Source organism: Podarcis tiliguerta (assembly GCF_965153285.1).
Source record: "Podarcis tiliguerta genome assembly, chromosome: 17".
NCBI lineage: Eukaryota > Metazoa > Chordata > Lepidosauria > Squamata > Lacertidae > Podarcis > Podarcis tiliguerta.
Genome location: NC_139550.1, coordinates 36,448,570 through 36,467,128, shown reverse-complemented (window position 1 = coordinate 36,467,128; position 18,559 = coordinate 36,448,570). Strand labels below are relative to the sequence as shown.

At 46.1% G+C, this 18,559-nt stretch overlaps 1 protein-coding gene across 21 annotated transcripts in view; it reads right to left on the bottom strand.

Moving 5' to 3' along the window:
- Window positions 1-760: 760 nt before the first annotated feature.
- The window catches only part of HUWE1 (HECT, UBA and WWE domain containing E3 ubiquitin protein ligase 1), a 101,515-nt gene continuing 83,716 nt past the window's right edge, over window positions 761-18,559 (bottom strand). For 20 of the 21 annotated variants that reach the window (XM_083419133.1, XM_083419145.1, XM_083419151.1 and 17 more), the window contains 20 exons: window positions 17,991-18,279; window positions 17,791-17,893; window positions 16,263-16,803; window positions 13,228-13,792; window positions 11,512-11,630; window positions 11,251-11,407; window positions 10,087-10,219; window positions 9,798-10,000; window positions 9,422-9,549; window positions 6,744-6,840; window positions 6,433-6,588; window positions 6,103-6,348; window positions 5,723-5,840; window positions 5,021-5,161; window positions 4,487-4,774; window positions 4,270-4,375; window positions 3,396-3,513; window positions 2,701-2,882; window positions 2,056-2,246; window positions 761-1,289 (listed from right to left, as the gene is read on the bottom strand). In XM_083419133.1, coding sequence (XP_083275259.1) covers window positions 1,187-1,289; window positions 2,056-2,246; window positions 2,701-2,882; window positions 3,396-3,513; window positions 4,270-4,375; window positions 4,487-4,774; window positions 5,021-5,161; window positions 5,723-5,840; window positions 6,103-6,348; window positions 6,433-6,588; window positions 6,744-6,840; window positions 9,422-9,549; window positions 9,798-10,000; window positions 10,087-10,219; window positions 11,251-11,407; window positions 11,512-11,630; window positions 13,228-13,792; window positions 16,263-16,803; window positions 17,791-17,893; window positions 17,991-18,279 — 3,984 coding nt within the window. In that variant the 3' untranslated portion in view covers window positions 761-1,186. The remainder of the gene's footprint in view (window positions 1,290-2,055; window positions 2,247-2,700; window positions 2,883-3,395; window positions 3,514-4,269; window positions 4,376-4,486; window positions 4,775-5,020; window positions 5,162-5,722; window positions 5,841-6,102; window positions 6,349-6,432; window positions 6,589-6,743; window positions 6,841-9,421; window positions 9,550-9,797; window positions 10,001-10,086; window positions 10,220-11,250; window positions 11,408-11,511; window positions 11,631-13,227; window positions 13,793-16,262; window positions 16,804-17,790; window positions 17,894-17,990; window positions 18,280-18,559) is intronic. The other variant, XM_083419135.1, reaches the window with a different exon arrangement.

Below are 18,559 nucleotides of genomic sequence, written 5' to 3'. Positions count from 1 at the left end.
CAGCCTCTGAAAGGGGCAATACCTACCAAGAATTGTTGTGCTCATTAGGCCTGGCTCACCTTGTGTCTTCTAATGAAGAGTTAACTCCACATATTCTGTGTGATTTATTGTTGGCTACCTCTGACACATAACAAGAGATGCCACCCTGCCTTCCCGAAACTGCCAAAATCAAGAGAGCTACTTCCCTCTCACGTTGAATATACACACCCCGTTTCCAGCAAATAAAATTAGTGGTGAAAACTGGCACAAGAAGCTGCCTTATACCAAGTCAGACCATTAGTCTATCTAGCTCAGTATTGCCTACACTGACTGGCAGAGGCTCTCCAGATATTGAGATTGACGACATTCCCAGTCCTACCTGGAGATGCTGGGAATTGAACCCGGGACCTTCTGCATGGAAAGCAGATGCTCTACCACTGAACTACAGTCAAAGGTGCTAGAAACAAGATCTACCCCAGCTTGCCAGAACATTATGCAGACAGGAAACAACCACATGGAGGACCATTATTTGGGGTGGGCACGTTGTCAAGAGACTTCCCATCCTACTTGAGTAATCTTCGTCTTGCTAGAATTTCAGTCACAAGTGTTAACCAGCTGTACATGGAGGCGTCTGGGATTGAACCTGGAACATTTTGTATGCAAAGCATGTATGTTACCATTCAGCTATGGCCTTACTGACTCCTTCCTCATCTCCAGAAGATCTTCCCAAAGCCAGGTGAACTCTCCACGCTTACCAAAATGAACACACAAGCACAGTACATTCTTATCAAGAGTGCGCTTTTATTTTTTTTATTTTTTTTCCTTTTTTTGGAATTTTTTAAACCTTAGGTTCCCTTCCAGCAGCAAATGGGTGCCAAGGAAAGAGACCAACAAAAGAATCCAAACGCTCCCTCCCGCCGCCTCATCAACACATTCCAAGCACAAATTAAGAAATGCAAACTAAACCAAAAAATATATATATATTTATATATATAATTTGTCTTTTTCTCTCCGGGTTGCACCCCGGCCCCACCTCCGAAGACGGCTGATTGGCTGGGGGTCTCTGGCTCTCTTCAGTAAGGGGGCAGCAGGGCACGCACACACACACACAGGTGGTTGGAAAAGGGGGAGCAGCGTCGCTCAGTTCCACTCCCTCCTGTTGCTCCCCAAGTCTGACAGTAGAAAAATATGGCAGCTGGAGCCACCCTTACGCCAGGCCAAAGCCCTCCGAGCACTCCTGGATGGCCAGTAGCAGCATGTGACGCAATTTCTCATAACTCTCATAGGCAGGGAGGTCCAGCTGGTTGAAACTGGAGGAAGAAAGCATCAGTGTAAGGGGGTGGGGCCAAGCAGCTTGATTGCAAAGTCAATGCCTTTCTTTTTTCATAATGAGAGCAAAAGACACTTTCACCCTCCCCAAACTGGCCAGAAATCTTAATCTGTAGGATGTGCTCACTTTACTGACAAAAACCTACAGATCTACAGCCTGCTCACATTTGATTCTTAGCAATGTTTAATTTCAACCACAGGAAAGCTCAAGAACCTGTTCTGAAGGTCAAAATTCAGCCCTTGGAAGTGATGAACAATCCTCTGCACATGTGCAGAATGTCTATCCCAAACAATTGTCACCCCATCCAACTCTCCATCTGGGATTTGGATTTGCAAGGCACAAAACTGGAGTTCTGGCACCTCTTTCTTTAGGACTTTACCACTGACTCATGACTGAAATTATAGATAGCCTTTGTTTTAGAAACACACTCACTCCCTTTCTCCCTTCCCGGCTCACAAAATCCCCAATTGTGTTTCTATGTATAGGAGCAACTGATAGAAGAGAAGCTCCTGTAAAATACCTAGGCCCTTACAGATATTCATAGGAAAAAACCTTCAGCAGTGTCATGGTATACGTGTTATGGCTCAAGATGATAACCAGTGAATTCTAGCACTTACAGAAGCTTGGAGGGCCTCTTGGAGTTAGGGTGATTATATGACACACTTCCACTGACATAAAAATATTTCCTGCATAATGCAACACTATAATTTGAACACTAACAATGGGCTTATCCATTTGCCTCTTACCACGTGTGAGCAGAAGGCAGTCTATCTGTTGAGCGGTCGTCTCTGTGGATCTGGAATTTCTGGATGCCATTCATGCCCTCTAGGGCAGCAAACCCCTGCAAGGGCACCTTGGATGTACCTGTGACGAACTGCAGGAACTTTGCTCTGTCTGCCTGATCAAAGGAGCGCAGGGCTCGCCAGAACCACTGAATCTGTGCAGAAGGACAAAAGGAGTGGAGACCGGGGTCAGAGATGCTGGCATTTCTGAGAACATGAGAAATTTGCAGGCCTCCAGAAGTGAAGGGCCCAGAAGGACCAACACAAAGAGGAGCCAATAGGGGGAGAGGATTGCGGAAGGGATGGGGTCACACATTTCCTGCCTTCCAAGCAGGAGGTAGTGGTGATATATGCTCGACAGGAGAAGCGCCACCTCATTGTGTGATTAGCGGCAAACATAGTTCCAAAATCAAACTTGAAGTCAAACATATCAAGGCTGCAATACTATACAAATTTACCCAGAGTCTCATTGAGCTCAACCAACTAAGGAAATTGATTGTTAACATGCCAAGAAAAATCAAGAGGATTCCTCTCCATGAGCCCTTGACACTTCCACTCTGGAGAAGAGAGAGTTGATGAAAGGCAACCTGCTAGGAAGGAAAGGCTAACCTGGATAGAGTTTGCCTGGTACTTGTGGTACTCTGTGTTGGACTTCAGGTCATCTATGTCAATGGTGGGCAGCCCCGAGATTAGCAGCTCCAGCTCCTGCTCCGTGAAGATGGAGATGAGGCGCTTGGGGATAATCTCATAGAAGCCCTCCAAGAAGGCAGCCAGCTGCTTGCGGATTGCTCCTGCCAGAAGGAAATATGGATTATCACTGGGGTGGAAAGGCAATGGAAGTTCTAAGCAGCCCAAGAAGAGGGGAAACTATAGCTCAGGAGGGAATAAAATCTAAACACTGAAATCTGCACATTTATGTAAAATTTAAACTTCTCACAGCTGATTGGTAGATGAATCTGCCTCAAGTACAGAGTCTACGTAATGACCACCTTGACCTTAGACCGAATTAGAAAACTCAAGTTTTTGTTGTTGCTGTTGTTTGTACACTTTTCCTTAAAAAACACAGTTTGGCTTCCTTCTTCAGGATATTGCTATTGATCTGGTGAAACAGCAACTCGTGGACAGCTCTGGCACTAGTTCTTTGCTTAGAATTTAGTATGAATTATGAGATAGGGAGACAATGTTAATTCAAAAGGTAGATGCAAGTTAATATGTGGAGGGATCCCATCTTCTAGCAGAGATGGGTTTAGAGTTTAGATCATCAGGTTCTTTCCACTGTTCTCAGGTGTAATCTCCCAACGTACCTGTCATTCGCATCTGACACACCAGGTGTACATATTCCTTCTTGTTCTCCTCAGTCACAAGGATGTTGGCTCCGTTGGGCTTAAGGTCACGTACTTCACACACACCAAACTCTTGAACCTGTTTGGGTAGGGGAGGAGGAAAGACAGAAGTGTACTAAATAAGCAGAAACTGGATTAACAAGAACATCTCTTGGGAAAAGAGAAGGCTTGCCTTGCTCTTCCTGACAAGGACCAGAAGTCAGAATGACTCAATACTGGCCTTGATTCAATCCTTTCTCAGTTTCACAAATTCTTCCTCAGCTTCAAATTACAATCCAATGGGTGCTTCTCTTAACAAAACACCATAATGTAGTTGCAAGAATCAGATTTAGCCCTTGTGCATAGTAAAATATAAACACACGACCAAAACAGAACAGCAGCAGCCATCATTTGGGGCAACGAAAGACTCTGGCAGTTATCACCAGGTAATACATCCTTACTATTTTGGAACACTGTGTCCGAATGCCATTCTTGTTACAGTGCTTGATAATCAATGCCAATGTCCACAGTCTCATTGTTTCTCACATTGTTTAGAGAGTTCTAATTTTTTAAGATCAAAAGAAATCTGAATTCAAAAGGAAAGAGCTGTGTCCACTGCTAGAAAATCCCTGCAAATATATAGTCATCTTCACCTATTATTACACATGGCAAGATTTGTACAACTTCTGGGTGAGGAATTCTACCACTTTCTTGATTTTTATCCATCATCTTCAAAATTGTCCAAATTGAATGGTTGCCCATTTTATGCGATAGCCCTTTGTCTCTTTAGCTTCAATATCCTTCAACTTCCAAAAGATCTGCCACAAAATACTTCCATGAGAAGGGGACAGGTTACCTCTGTGCTGAAGGTGAGGTCATAGCCCAGTGTGGAGACATCATTTTCCAGAAGATACACCAGTCCCTGGTAGAAGTGGTAATCCTCACTCTCCATATCTGTGTACCTGTACGGTTGAAGGAAGCTGGCTGAGTTAGGAACATGTTATGGGAAAGATAGGAAAGCATGTTAGATGGACTAGTTCAACAAAAACCCTAAAAGCAAAGGCACTACTCACCTGACAGATTTGCCCAAGATATGCTTGTAGAAGGAGCGGGTGAAGTAGCACTCCAGCAACCGGTTATCATATACTGCTTTGGCCACAATGCGCCCGACAAACTTGAAGTAGCTCAGGTGGTTGGGGTTGCAGTGAGAGGAAGGATTGATGGTGTAGGTGACTCGATCGCCAGGCGATGTGCGGAAGAGCGCATACATGGGGTTAAACATCTCCCGTGAGATGATCATGTACCACTCGCGCAGGAGACCTCCAGCATCCTGGCCCTCTTCCCCTTCAAATACTATGTACCTGATAAACAGAAGAGGGTATAACAATTAGGAAACGTCAGAAGTGGAGGATGGGTTGAGAAGAAAAAGGCTGGCAGGGACTGAATGTCTGGTTTATAGGTTCAATCTACAAAACAAGGAAAAATCAACATTTAGACAAAACGTGGGCAAAGCTCCTCAGAAAGGGTAAGAAAGAAAACGGTGCACATAAGAAGACTCTGATTACAGCAGCACGCTAAAAGTTCTAGTAGCTGAAGAAGTTGCTTACAATCTGTTTTTCATTTCCTCGGGGGACTTGCGATGCAATTCCCGGTATGAGTCTTCAAAGACATGATCTCGACGCACATGCACAGCCATGTCTTCTTTCCGCAGCCCCTCATCAAGTCTTTCCAACTCTTGCCGGAAGTACCTTGGAAAGAAGAGCAAGCATGCAGCCATTACCTCTCACATCAGGCAGCCCCCAGGGCTATTACCATGGAACTCCCCGAAGCCGATTCACAGTTACAGTGGCAAAGCACTAACAATGCAAGAGATGACATATTCTACAGATGTAGATGAAAAGTGGGTGGGTTTGCCATCCCTCCAGCCCTTACAAAGTGGCTTCAGAATTGGGGCTGAGAGACACTTTTGACTATATTTCATTCTAGGGGAAGAAGCATAGCAAACTGAATAAGACCACCCATCCAGTCACCACCACTTCTCCTGCCCCACACCCATCTTTTTGCCAATGGAGGAGCTGAACAATGCCAAGAAATGAGAAATGTCTAGGTAGCCAACCTAGAGGGCATCACAGCCAATAGAAAAGTCAGCACACAAGCCTAGAATATCACTCAAGCAATCTGCCCTAGAGATCAAAAGTGAGACCTCATAATCATGGTTACAATCAATCTCTGGCGTCTCCTTGCTGTTTTTTAATTATTATTTAAAATGAATAGGAAACAGAATACTAACACCCCGCCCTGAAACCTACTTCCGTTTGACATCAAAATCCAGCACACGTATGTAATCCACAAGGACAGCAAAGGGGCCGTCAGCTAAATGGGTGGTGGACTGGCGCAGGATCTGGTTCAGCACAGTGCGGTGTGTTTCTGCAAGACGAGAACAAAAGTGAAGGTTCGGCTGCACGCTCCTTACTGTGTTTCTTCCAGGCATGCTGCAGAAACCCGTTAATGAAATTCCTCCACAAGTAAATTCCCTAGTTAGTCTCACCTTGATCCACACACTCCTCCCTCAGCAAACCAGCTGCCCTTCTGAGACAGAGACAGCCGAGAAACCCCCACTTGAATCCCTCAGGAAAGAATTAGTCTTAATACCCTGGACCCAGCCAGACATGCCACAGTTTGAACTAACCTGCAAAGCGGAGGAACTTCTGTGTGTCTGGGGGAAGGCTGGAGGAAATGTGCATGGAAGAAGGTTCACGGGAGAAGAAGGGGTCAAGGGAGGAGGGTGTTGCAGGGGTCAGTGGGGCAGGTGAAAGGGGTGGGGGCTCGTCCTTGATGTGAGCCAGCTGGCTCTCCCGGGTGTCACGCACTGGGGGCTTGCTTTCCCGCTCTGTAGCATGCACCAAAAAGAAGGCCTCCACTGCAGGCTGCAGCACTGTAGGGAAGAGAGCAGAAGGTGAAGTTCCAAGAGGCAAAGAGGCCTGAAGCAGCCCAACCTTCCAGCAGCCCAGAACCTTACCAAGCACAGCATGTTGGTCATGTGATTCTTCCAGCTCCTTCAGGCACTCGCCCAGCATATCCCATAGTTCATCCAGACTGAGTTGCTCACTTAGCAGAGGCAGATCCGGAGGACGCTCCTCTTTCTCCTTCTCACCCTGCTGGGACCCTTCTGACACTGTAAGAACAAGAGATCGGTCCTTCATACTTTAGCATTCCCAGTTCCAGAACAGGCAACTCCTTCAGACCTGTAGAAGGAGGGCCTATGGCCGGTAAAACAGCTTCTCTAATTCAGAGACAGCCACCCCTCAACTGCAAAAAGCAGATACTAACCAACTGATTGGGTGTCTTGTGTGGTGGGTGACGGCTGATCCACATCCATAGGTGATTCGTCTCTTCGTACAGAACCCTCTGCCTGGTTTGGCTCCGACTGAACAGAAGAGACGCACACATTAGTGAGGGCTGAAGCTTCCCAAGAGCACTTAGGAAACAGATGCTGGGAGGTCAGCCCAATAACTCCCAAAAGGAAGGGAAGAAAATGGACCATCAACAGAACTGTGCATGGTGGCCCTACCACTTTCCCCATCCTTTACAAAGACCAAAAGAGGTTAAACATGCTGCTATACACAAGCTAAAATCTGCAGAGGGAATGAGCCGAATGACACAGCTACAGGAGAAATAGGGGAGCAGGGGGAAAAAGCTAGCAGAAAGCATGACATGCATGAATCTGGAGGTGGAGCACTTACAGCCAGGAGCAATGGTGAAGTGCATGCACTAGAGTGGGGAAAGTTCTTGGAAAGCAAAGAACAGGTGTGGAGAGAAGAGGAAAGTTGTCATCAGGGACCTTCCTGCAGGGATAACCTCATATTTAACAAGGCCCACATGCCAGGGGCAAAGGCAGCCCACATCTCTCTAGAGAAACTGGACAGGACTGGGGCCTGTAAGATCCAACAATCTGGAGAGAGGTAGGCTCAAGGATTGTACACACATTACTGTATTATCACATCCACTCCACAATAGTTGTGATTGAAAAGTACACCAACGTGATTCAGTTGTGTCACTTGTGCTTGCAAACAAGCTTGGTTCTTGTTGACCTCTAATGCATTCTCTCTACCTACTGCAACCCAGAAGTAAATGCAGCAGTTACTTTTTATTGCTTAGCTACTTCTCATAGGAAAGTAATGTGTGTACAAGCCCTTAGAATTTGGGCTTCAAGCCATGCTGTGTGGTTGCTGTGCTGGTCCTGCCCTGGGGCCACACAGACAGTGCAAGTACCCTGAATACATGCTGGATCTTACAAGTGGAAGTGAGCTCTTAGAGCTACCATGGGTGTCAGCTCACTCATAGCCATGTCAAGTTGGCTTTCCAATTTTGAGTGGCTTTGAGCCAGGAGAAGAGAATAAGGCTGAAGGGCAGAGGGAGGCAGACCAGAACTATGGATCACATGTTCAGTCCACAACTTGTACAGCTTTGGGTTAGCTCCCTTGTTGTTTGTGCTTTTTGAAACTTCCACAGAAATCCAAAAGATTTACTATTAATCACAGAACATCTGAAGCACTAAGCAAGTGTCAACGGCTGAGACCACAGCAGAGTGTCCCCTGACCACTTGTCTTTTTCTTCACTAATATTACTTGCCGCCGCCACAATGCCCACCTTTTAAAATGTCAAAATTCCAACAACTTAAGCAATCAGAATGCTAAACTTCACAAAACTAATTTGGTCTGTAGGCAATGGAAGGTTATTTCTTACAGGCAGGATTTTGCTTTTCACCTGAAGAATCCAGGGTGGATCACCAATGCTAAATATCTGCCACTGTAGAGATGGCTAGCTTGCTCTCAGCTTTTAACACCCAGCTTTTCAACCAACAATCCTAGCCAAACAGTGTATGAAAAAGGCAGCTGAAACCAGAAAAACAATCCCTACCCTGCTTACACAGCTGCAGAGCCTTCCATTTATTCCATTAGTAAGGAAGGGGAGATGCATAAAGGAATTCCCCACCCCGAGCTCAGTTCTCAATACATAAGCAGCAGTTAGTGATGTATCCACCATGGAAGTGGATGGCCTTTCAAAATGGGGAAGGCATCTTGAAGCTGCAGAGGATTCTTCACCCAGCTCACTGTCTCCTACCACAAACCCCGTCCCCCATTCAACCTGCCTTCAGCAGATAACCCAAAATCGTATGAAGAGGAAGCAAATAAGGTTAGAGCTATTTGGCATAGAGGTGTCCAAGACATACAGAAGCTAAACACATTTTTTAAGTGTTGGAAGAGTAACTAAAATAATAGAAAACAAAGGGGTGTACGCAGGAGTGAAAAGTCCGAAGACCACAATTTGTTAAAAGATACTATGCAAATATCCAACTCAGATTTTTCATATCAGTAAGCAAACTTCATAGAAGGTAACCGCCACCAGAGCCCATGGAGGTATATATTGAGGTTGTTGGGAGAACAGCCAAGGAGTATGCATAAGCCAGGCACAAAGAAGGAAGACTTCTTTTGTCTTCAGCATTTCTTACACTTCAGCTGAAACCAGCTGTATTCTCATCCCTCTACCCAATACATAGAACCAGTGCTTTTTTCTGGGGGGTATGCAGGGGTACGCATACCCCCTAAACATTCTGTGAATCTTTGTACTTTTGTCCATTTACTGTATTTATTTCCCCTGATTTGAACTATAAAATGGTGATTTTCTTGAGTCAAAATGAAAGTACCCCTAAACATCTTTTTAGAAGAAAAAAGAAACACTGCACAGAACCCAGAATCCAAATCACAAACTGTCCTCACAAGCTCTTCCTCAGCCTGCTCTGAAGAACAGCTTTTTAGGATCAAGAGCCAACAGCAGCAAGGAGCTGAAGCTTCTTCCTTCCCTGGACAAAGAGGCTCCTCTGATGACAAACCAGTTGGCATAAAAAGGGAGGAGAAAAGATGGAGAAAGGAATGTAAAATAATGAAAAAGGGTAGTTCAAATAAACAAAATGAGTGGCCTACAAGCGCCACAGGCACCATGCTAACCGTTGTTGCTTGCTGCTGCCTCCGGGCCCTCTGACCCTCACGTACCATTTGTATAATGGCGTCAGCCTCAGCCTCCAGCTGCCGAACAGCGGCCTGGATGCTGCTAACTGAGCCCAGACCGGAAGTACCTGCAAAAAGAGGGGGAGAGAAAAAGAAAAGAATGAGGGTTGGTGCCTACAGCTGAGCCTGTAAGATTTAACTCCCTACTCAAGCTTTGAACCGACCCCCAAAAACTGCAGTGGCCTCTGGGCCTCTCAGGTCTTCTGTAGGTAAAGTATGACTGGTCTGAACCAGTATCAGGAGATCTCCCACCCAGGCTCTAGCATCTACAAACGGGCCTTTGTGCAGACAGAGCTTGCTCTCCTGCCTAACATACCTAGCCTGCCTGTCTGTTTTGCCTTTTTGTTGGCACGGCGTGTGTCATCCCGTAGTTGGATGATGACCTGCAACACCCTTAGGAAAAACTTCTGTGTGGAGGTCTTAGAAGTCAGCATGGACATTGAGGGTAGCTGGAGCTCGCGACCACCCAGAGGGCGCTTCTGTGATGCCACAATCACCACGTTCTCAGCAATGTCAAACCTAACAATTGAGGAAGAAGGTGGGGAAGAAAGTCAGAGAAGGCCACTCAAAAGACAAAGAGAAAGGCCAACTTGAAGGAGACTCACCTGCTCTGCATCTTGCCTTTCAATTTGGTGGTCTGAGGCTGTTCTTCAGGGAGCCCGTCTGGTGACAGGGACTCACACTGGGCTCGGCGTTGCTGCTCCAAGTTGTATTCTCGCAGCTCCGCCAAGAGAGTACCTGGAAAGGGAGAGTAGAGAATTAGTGAGTCCTATTTAAGAAAATCGATCCCACCTCTCCACTATAAAACTATACCCAACATGACAAACAATATCAAAACACATGATGGTAACACCATTAAAATCCAGAAAACAAAGATTACGCATCCACAATTTAAAACAGTCAGCATAAAACCCGAGGCAATAAAAAATCCCTGCCTAAAAGGAATTGTGTTCACTAGGAAGTAGAAACTAAAAGGGCCAGTTGAATGTCCCAGTGAGAGCTACTGGGCTCTCACACATCCCAGCCAACCTAGAATAAGCCCACACTGAGACACAGAGGAAAGATCGTAGATGGTATGAATGGTCTTGGATGTGAGCCATTTAGGGCCTGATGCCAGGTTGGTTGGCATTTTGAATTGCACCCACGAACTTACTGGTAACCAGTGCAATTGTTCTAAAATAGGTAACATGCTTACATAATTGTGTTCCTGTGAGCACCCTACAGCTGCTATATTCTGGATCAACATGGGTGGTCATGTAAGAGTACAATTTAGGGCCCAGATTCAACTTATCTGGTGCGCTAGTGGAAGTCAGTTCAAGGGCTTCTACTGGCACAAGGGGGATTCCCCGGCCATGCTTGCTACCTTGTTCAGAACTGACTGAAATCCCATATTTGGTTTAATCACCCTGCCCTACCACCAGAAGCAGTTCTGTTATGCTATGGTGTGACTCTTTCTAGCAGAGACAGTTCCAAAAGAGACTATAGCTCATTCAAACATGACAGCAAGGAAAACAGTCTTATGGGTTACTATCCTCTGTGAGGAGGTGTGCATTTAAATGTTACCTGTGCTTGAACATGTAAATCCCCAGACTATCACACTGGTACATGAGAAGAACACTGAAGCTCATTGTTTCTATGAGCTACTGGCTAGTATTCCTAGCTTCACATTTCTGACTGTTCACTGTGGTACTCAGTGATTGAGGCAGGGCAGGACCATTAACCAAACCAGCTCCTCAAACTGGCACTTCTCCAGTCTCATCTCTCCTTACCTATCTGCTTGCAAAGAGTGTAGCCTAGTTGCCGGGCTCCATTAAGCAGAAGCTTGAGCACAGTGTCACGTGTGGCTGAGTCACCCCGTGACAGTTGCAAAAGAACGTTGGCAGCATCTTCCAGGCCTTCTTCAGAGCAGGAGTGAGATGTCAGCACCTGGAATGGAAGATGAGAAAGTCACTGTGCCGCTGACAGCTCAAAATGTTAATCCCTTCTTCTCCCCTCCCCATATTGTGTTGGCCACACCCACCACAACTCACCTCCACAGACAGCTGTAGTTGGTTCTCCGTTAGGCCTGAGGCAGCCATTTTGCTGTCAGTTCCACCTCCACCTCCCGCTTCGCCTACCTTGGCTGGCGATTTGCTGTTTTTTGCGATAGCTGCAGAGAACGACAAGATACAAGCTAGAATCAACTTGGGATTTGACAATTAACCAGTGAGAGAATGACCAAACAAACCACCAGCTATTTTTTGAAGTCTGGGTCTCCTTTGAGCACTTGCCTACCATCTACCTCCATCCCTACACAGAAGTCACAGAGACACCCTCTATCAGGCTTCTATAAGTAGGCAATATCCTCCTTGATCAGGGCTGTGTTCATATATGTGGTAAGTTTGCAAATACCAAGGTGGCAGTGGAAGCTACAGTGTACAGAACCATTCCTGCCTGTCCCCAGAGAAGGAAGAGACATGTAGTGGTGGCAGTGACACCCTACAGATGGGGACAGAGGCAGCAGTGTGCAGAAGAATGACTCATGCTTTCAGTTGTCTCTACACAAATGCACAGAATATGGGAAACAAGCAAGAAGAACTTGAGCTCTTAATACAGAATGGCAACTATAATCTAATAGACTGAAACCTGGTGGGATGAGGCTCGTAATTGGAATGTAGAAATTGAGGGGTACAACCTGCTCAAAAGGAACAGATCAGTCAGGAAGGGAGGAGCACCAGCATTGTATGTAAGGGATGTGCACACTTGTAAATGGAAACTGGAGCAAGCTCGTTTTCTCCTACTCTGGAGGGTAGGACCAAAACCACAGGATTCAAGTTACAAGAAAGGAGATTCTGACTAAACATCAGGAAGAACGTTCTGACAGTAAAAGCTGTTTGGCACAGAGTGGAATAGACTTCCATAGGAGGTGGTGGACTCTTTCCTTGGAGTTTTTAAGCAGAGACTGGATGGTCACCTGTCATATATGATCTAATTAATATTCCTAAATTGCAGGGGCTTGGAGTAGATGACCCTTCGGATCCCTTCCAACTCTATAATTCTATGAATTCAGCGACAGCACAGATTCAACAGTGTGTGATATTAAGAGCTTGCCTTGTTGAGAATCCCAGCTCTCTATTCTGTTTCAAAAATCTTTTCCTCAGGGCTGCAATGATGGCTTGAAAGTGTGTGCAGCAATACCTACTGAAGTCTTAAAAGGTGGCTAAATAAGATTTCTAGCAACTGAGACAAATATTTGGGGTCCTTCATAGCTCCCTTCTCGTCTCCATGGCCACCAAAACACAGAATTATGAAAAATAAATTAAATTAATGCAAATACACATACAGTCGTACCTTGGAAGTCGAACGGAATCCATTCCAGAAGTCCATTCAACTTCCAAAACTTTTGGAAACCAAAGAGTAGCTTCTGATTGGCTGCAGGAAGCTCCTGAAGCCAATCGGAAGCCCCGTTGGACATTCAGCTTCCAAAAATAGTTCGAAAACCTGAAAAATCACTTCCAGGTTTGCAGCGTCTGGGAGCCAAAATGTCTGAGAACTAAGCTGTTTGAAAACCAAGGTACGGCTGTACAGGTCACAGAGTCTGGATTGCCTGGATGTAGAAATTTACATATATTTTTCTCTTTAGACATGTCCTGCTCCACAACTCAAATGAAGAAATAAAATGGAATGTGGGACAAGGAGAAGAAAAGTATCCTTTCCTCTTCTCGTCTCCGAGCCCCACAAAAAACCCCAATCAATAGAATACTTACTGGACACAGTGGTGGGGAGAGGAGTTGACACAGTTACCATGGCAGCACCAGAGGTGCCGAGAGAAGCAGCAGTTGCGGCGGCAGCTGCAGCAGCTACAGCGGCGGCAGCAGCCAGGGCAGGGGCGGGAGCAGGTGCTGGGGTGGTAGTTGCAGTAGTAGCAGCAGCAGCATGGTTGGCTACCCCCTCAGCCGTCTTGTTCTCAGGCAGAGCAATGGAGATGAGTGACAGCAGGCGCAGCAGCTTCTCTGTCAGCAGGGAGCTCCGTCTGATCACTGGATGGGACAGCATGTTCATGAGCTGACCCAGAGGAGAGGCTTCTAGACTGTAGGGAGAGCTCTCTCCCTCAGAGCCAGCACTCACAGGCACAGATTTGATGGAGTTCTTGCCCTTGCGGCTTACGTTCATATTATCCAGTTTGACCAACAAGTCCCAGAAGTCAGTGGAGATGCCACTGGTGCCCATTTGACCTGGGCATGGGCTGCCCGATTGCTTGGTGCCCCTCTCCCGTTCACTTTCACAGGTGGTCTCTTTGGTCCGCTGCTGTGTGAAGTGGCTGGGGAACACCTGGAAGGGAGCACGGAGGAGAGAAGCAAGTCAAATCATGTTCTGGAATTCCTCATTGAAAAATGTGGCTTCCAGTTCTATAGGATTATTTATTACTCTGCCCACCGAATCAAGGTTCAACAACAGCACCCTCTCCAACCAGCATCCCTAAAAAACCCCAACCACACACCCCTCACCTTCCAAGTCTACTGGCACACCTGGCTCTAGATAAACCTGAACAGTTCCAAGTAGATGCTCTCTAGAAAATGCCTAGAGTACATAGATATATACCGCACTGCCAGTCGCCGCAAAGAACAAATTGTTCAGCAGCAGTTATGTCCTGGGAGAATAAGCTTAAATCACAGAGCAACGACCCCTAGAGCCTTGCTCCAGGAGGACAGTCTCCACTCTGTAATTGGAAGGTGTCCCACATGGAATATCTACCTTGTGGTCCATAAATAGTACAACTATGCCTTTGAAGCAGCATTAACACAAGCTTCCAACAACAGTTTTTCGCCAAAGCCAGTATTTGGAATCTCTATAGCTTCCTTCAAATTAGCAGAGTGTGAGAAAGGGGACCATGCAGAGCAGCACGTGTGTGCCAGACTCCTCAGGTTCCCAGTCAGCATCTGGCTGAGTGGCAACAATCTACAAAGCACCAAGTTCACTTCTCTCCCCATGTATGTTTGCCCTTACTCCAGGTACAAGTGAGGGACTCACTGGCTGGTTTGGGGCAACTCATGCACATAACCTTAGGACCCAAGTAATTACTTATTCCCCAGGGTTGCTGCAAGACATAACTATTAACAGCTATATTAAAGAGCATATTCAGAGCTAATAAGATAGTAACAAGGTATTAGTCTTCAGATAGGAGGTGTTGGCCCCTCTGCCCACCAAAGGAGGATGAACCTTCCCTGGGAAACAAGCTGCTCCCCTAAGTTGAGAGCTACGCTCCTCCTTGTCGCCAGTTCTGGTCCTTTGCTTCATGGGACATACAGCAGATAATCAGAAGCATCTTCCCTGTTCCATGGGTCAGAAAAACTTCCCAGATTTACAAATGCTGATCCCACCATATCATCACAATGAAAAAAAATAAGAGGCGGAGCTCTGACAAAGTTCTGCTACCCTGAAACTGGCAGGACTAGAAGTGGGGAGGGACCAAGCACAAAATTTAGTTACATTAGCAGTGCCCCTGAGGCAGGTGTAAGGAGAAACCCACTCCTGAATAACCTTCATCACAGAAGAATTGGAAAAGTTATTAAAAACTGCTCTGGAATCATTTGTTGACAAGATACTAAATTGTTTTAAATAAAAAAAATGTAATTATTATTATTATGATTTTTTAAAAACTTGCACTTTTAAATTCACAGGTTTTCAGGATGCTTCATGCTTACAAAAGTAGGGCCCATGCTGTGTTCACATGATTTAGCAAGTCACACATGAGCAGGGAGATGCTGCAAGCCGTGGGCTCACGTGCTTCCCTGTCTTCCTTTCCTCCACTATCCAGAGGACCAGCAGTTCTTACCCTCACACCAGTTTCCCTAAATCTTGGCTTGTCAGGGCATCCAGACCAGGGACTACTGTTTGTCCCAAATGCTGGTTAGTTCAAGCAAAACAGCTTGTTTTGAAACCAACCAGAGGTTGTGATAAGCAATCCCTGCTGTGGATGACACAACAAGGAGAGAGGGAGGGGGGGGGGGAGAGAGACAGACTAGGAGGAAAAGGCTGTCCTTCTTGGCTGTGCAGGAAGATGGGGGAATACATAAGCAAGAGGCTCACAGCAGCTCCTTTCTGCTCATGCAAGTCTCACTGATAATGGTTTAGCATGATGTGCAAACTAGCCCATGAAGAAGAAGTTTCCATGGCTATTATTTACTAATCTTATTTATTCTGAACAGCAAAAGAACCAAGAAGTTAACTTGTCTAGCTCCTTTCTAGCACAACTGGATGTTTCCTGGTACAGAATATGCTACGAATGCCTGCCCATTATTTTCCTTAATCCCTGCACAGCAAGAGACCAGCTGATTAGCTGGCAGCAACTGCAGTGGAGAGAGGAACCAATTTCAAAACTTGTAAAAAACTTTTGTTAGCTGTTCTGAAGGTTTGTGGGTAGAAATGCAGCCTAGAAATACTAAAATAACTGCTCTCCCATTTTTAAAATGATGACCCCTACACCTTTTGCAGCAAATTTGCACTTGTTTTAGGCGTTTTTATGCAATGGTAATTTTGTTAGCCACCTTGAACATGATGACGGACAAACAGGATCTAAATCTACTAAATAACAACAACAATTACAGGGAGCTTAACTGCCTGCTTGCTCTCAGTTTGGAACTCACCCTAATATTTAGTCTAGAGAGCTACCTCCTTGTAATCTAAATCCTTAACTTTTTCTCTTAAGCTATGCAGACCAAGAAGTTTCAGACTTTCATCAGAATGACAGAACGCCCATCGCATAAAAAAGAGCACCACTCTAGACAGCCCTTGTCTTCACCTTGGCAAGTTGGATGAGCGTGTCAAGTACATGGCGGCAGACCACAGGAGCAGCCTGGGGGTGAATATGAACAGTGGAACCGGCAGCAGCATGCTTCTCCGTGTGCTTACGCCCTCCTGCTCGCTGGATCTGGAATATGTTGGTTCGGCAACCCAAAGCAGCATCCATAGAGACGGAGAGCCAAGAAAGCTGCCCTGAGCTTTTGGATTCCATCTTGTGCAGAAGGTCGAGTGGCCGGCTGTCAGGGGCACAGGCCTTGGCTGCTCTTTTGCCTTTGTCATCTGGTGCAGCAGTCCCTTTAGGTGTCTCTACACACAGTTCACTCTCACTGCTGCGCTGGAGGATAGAGAGCAGGCTCCGAATCACCCAGCTGCGTGTCTGTGCATGGTAGCAAAGGTTCCGCAGCACCCGATGTAGCCGGCTAGTGTTCAGCTTTGGCTCATCCACAAAAAGCAGCACCAGCAGGCAGGACAAGGCCTCATGGTCCAACAGAAGGCGTCCACGCAGGCGGAGCAGGCTGTCCACATTGCTGCCTGATGGCCTAGGAAACAACAAGGCAAATATCAGCACAGTCTACAATGGACTCTGAAAGCATAGCAGAGTTCTTTACAGCATCCAAGGTGAACAGCTCTCCCCTAGCAGTGTCTCATCTAAGTAAGGGTAGACAGTTTTTACCATGACATGCCTTGCAGCTGGTTCCTGTAAACCAGCACATCCTACTGGCCTCGCAACTCTGCCCACTTGCTTTCAGGTTGTTCCCTAAACTGATGCAGTGATCACCGAGCCCATCTTTCAGCTTACATAATGGGGCAGGGAGTGTTTTTTTCAACCCAAGTATTATTTATTAAACATTTTTCCACCCTTCCTCCCAAAGGAATCCATGGCAGCCCTGCAAGAACTAGGGGTTATTGGGAAGGATTGATAATTGGAAGAAGCAAGATAATACCCCTGGTTTCCAGACTTTAAGGTTAACCTTAGGTACTATACAATTTGGGAAAGTTTTTATATTTCTAGTTTCCCCAAGCATACCCAACTTAACTAATAAGTTACATTGGTTTTTCCCTAGGAATCCTAACCCTCAGCTTATTCCCTCCAAGGAAACTGCACTACCTTCCCCCATACGTCTAGTACAGTGTTAGAAACTGAGATATGAAAGCTAGGAGCTAAATGGCACCTTAAACTTAGCTTATGGGTGCAACAACAGAATGTCTAGGCACACTTATTTAAATAACAAGAATACAAGGCTGAAAATGAATGAACTGCAGCTAAAATATTATGTTCATTTTTCACATGGTCTAGTCCTTCCCCTGCTCCCCCATATATTCTTAAGAGGGTCTCTTCTCCAGTCTTCAGAGAATAGTTGGAAGTGAGGAGGCAGAAAAAGTCCTCCTTTCCTTCCACTCTGCAGTTTTAATCTGAAATCTCAGGTGCAGTACTGCACCCAGAGCTCAGAAACTGCTCGCGCTAATGAAATTCCCAGTGCAAAATGTGCCTAGAACTATGGGAGTTTTGAACACTGATCTTGTACCTGCTGTGGCTGCTGCTACCACCCATCTGGAAGGTTCCTCCTCTTTGTACAGCCAAACGTGTATACTGGACACCTCTGTTTCCACTCAGTCGGCTTGTGAAGGCTGAGTTAGGGGAAAGAAAATAAGCAAAGCAATCAGATCAGGAGTCGAGACATAGAGAACTAAAAACAGTAGTATGTCAGAAACAGATGCGCTTTACCTGGGCTACGCAAAATGGCAGACAAGGCAGAGGTGCTGGAGTGGCCAAAGAGACGCTCGTGCATGAGCTGGCGCTGGCGCGCTTCTTGTTCACGCCGCAGAGCCTGTGCTTCAGCAGCAATGTCAGGAGGCATGACTGCCAAAACACTGTCCTCCATATCCTCCAGCACACTGCGCCGCAGGTCTGATGGCAACGTCTGAATGAAAGTCACAGGGTCCATGGGAGTGTCTGAGCTTGTGCTCTGGGCCAGCTCCCGACGCTGCTGCTCTGCCCGTTGTTGTGCCAGCACCTGAGATGGGAGGGGGAAAGATAAAAACAACTTCTACTGTTAAGCAAGAACAGAGCAAAAATAAAAGACCCAAACAAACTCTCTAAAATGACTCTCCTCCTTCAACCACAAATTGTTCTCTCTCTTTCCGAGGTGACGGGGATGTGGGACAGAAACTGGGTTCTGTGACCACATGATGGGTGGAACTCCACAGCTGGAAGCCCCTTTTAGGATGTGAAGTCTTGGTCATTCTTAATTTAGTCCTGGAAATTTCATTATATTTCAAAGAAATACATATTTC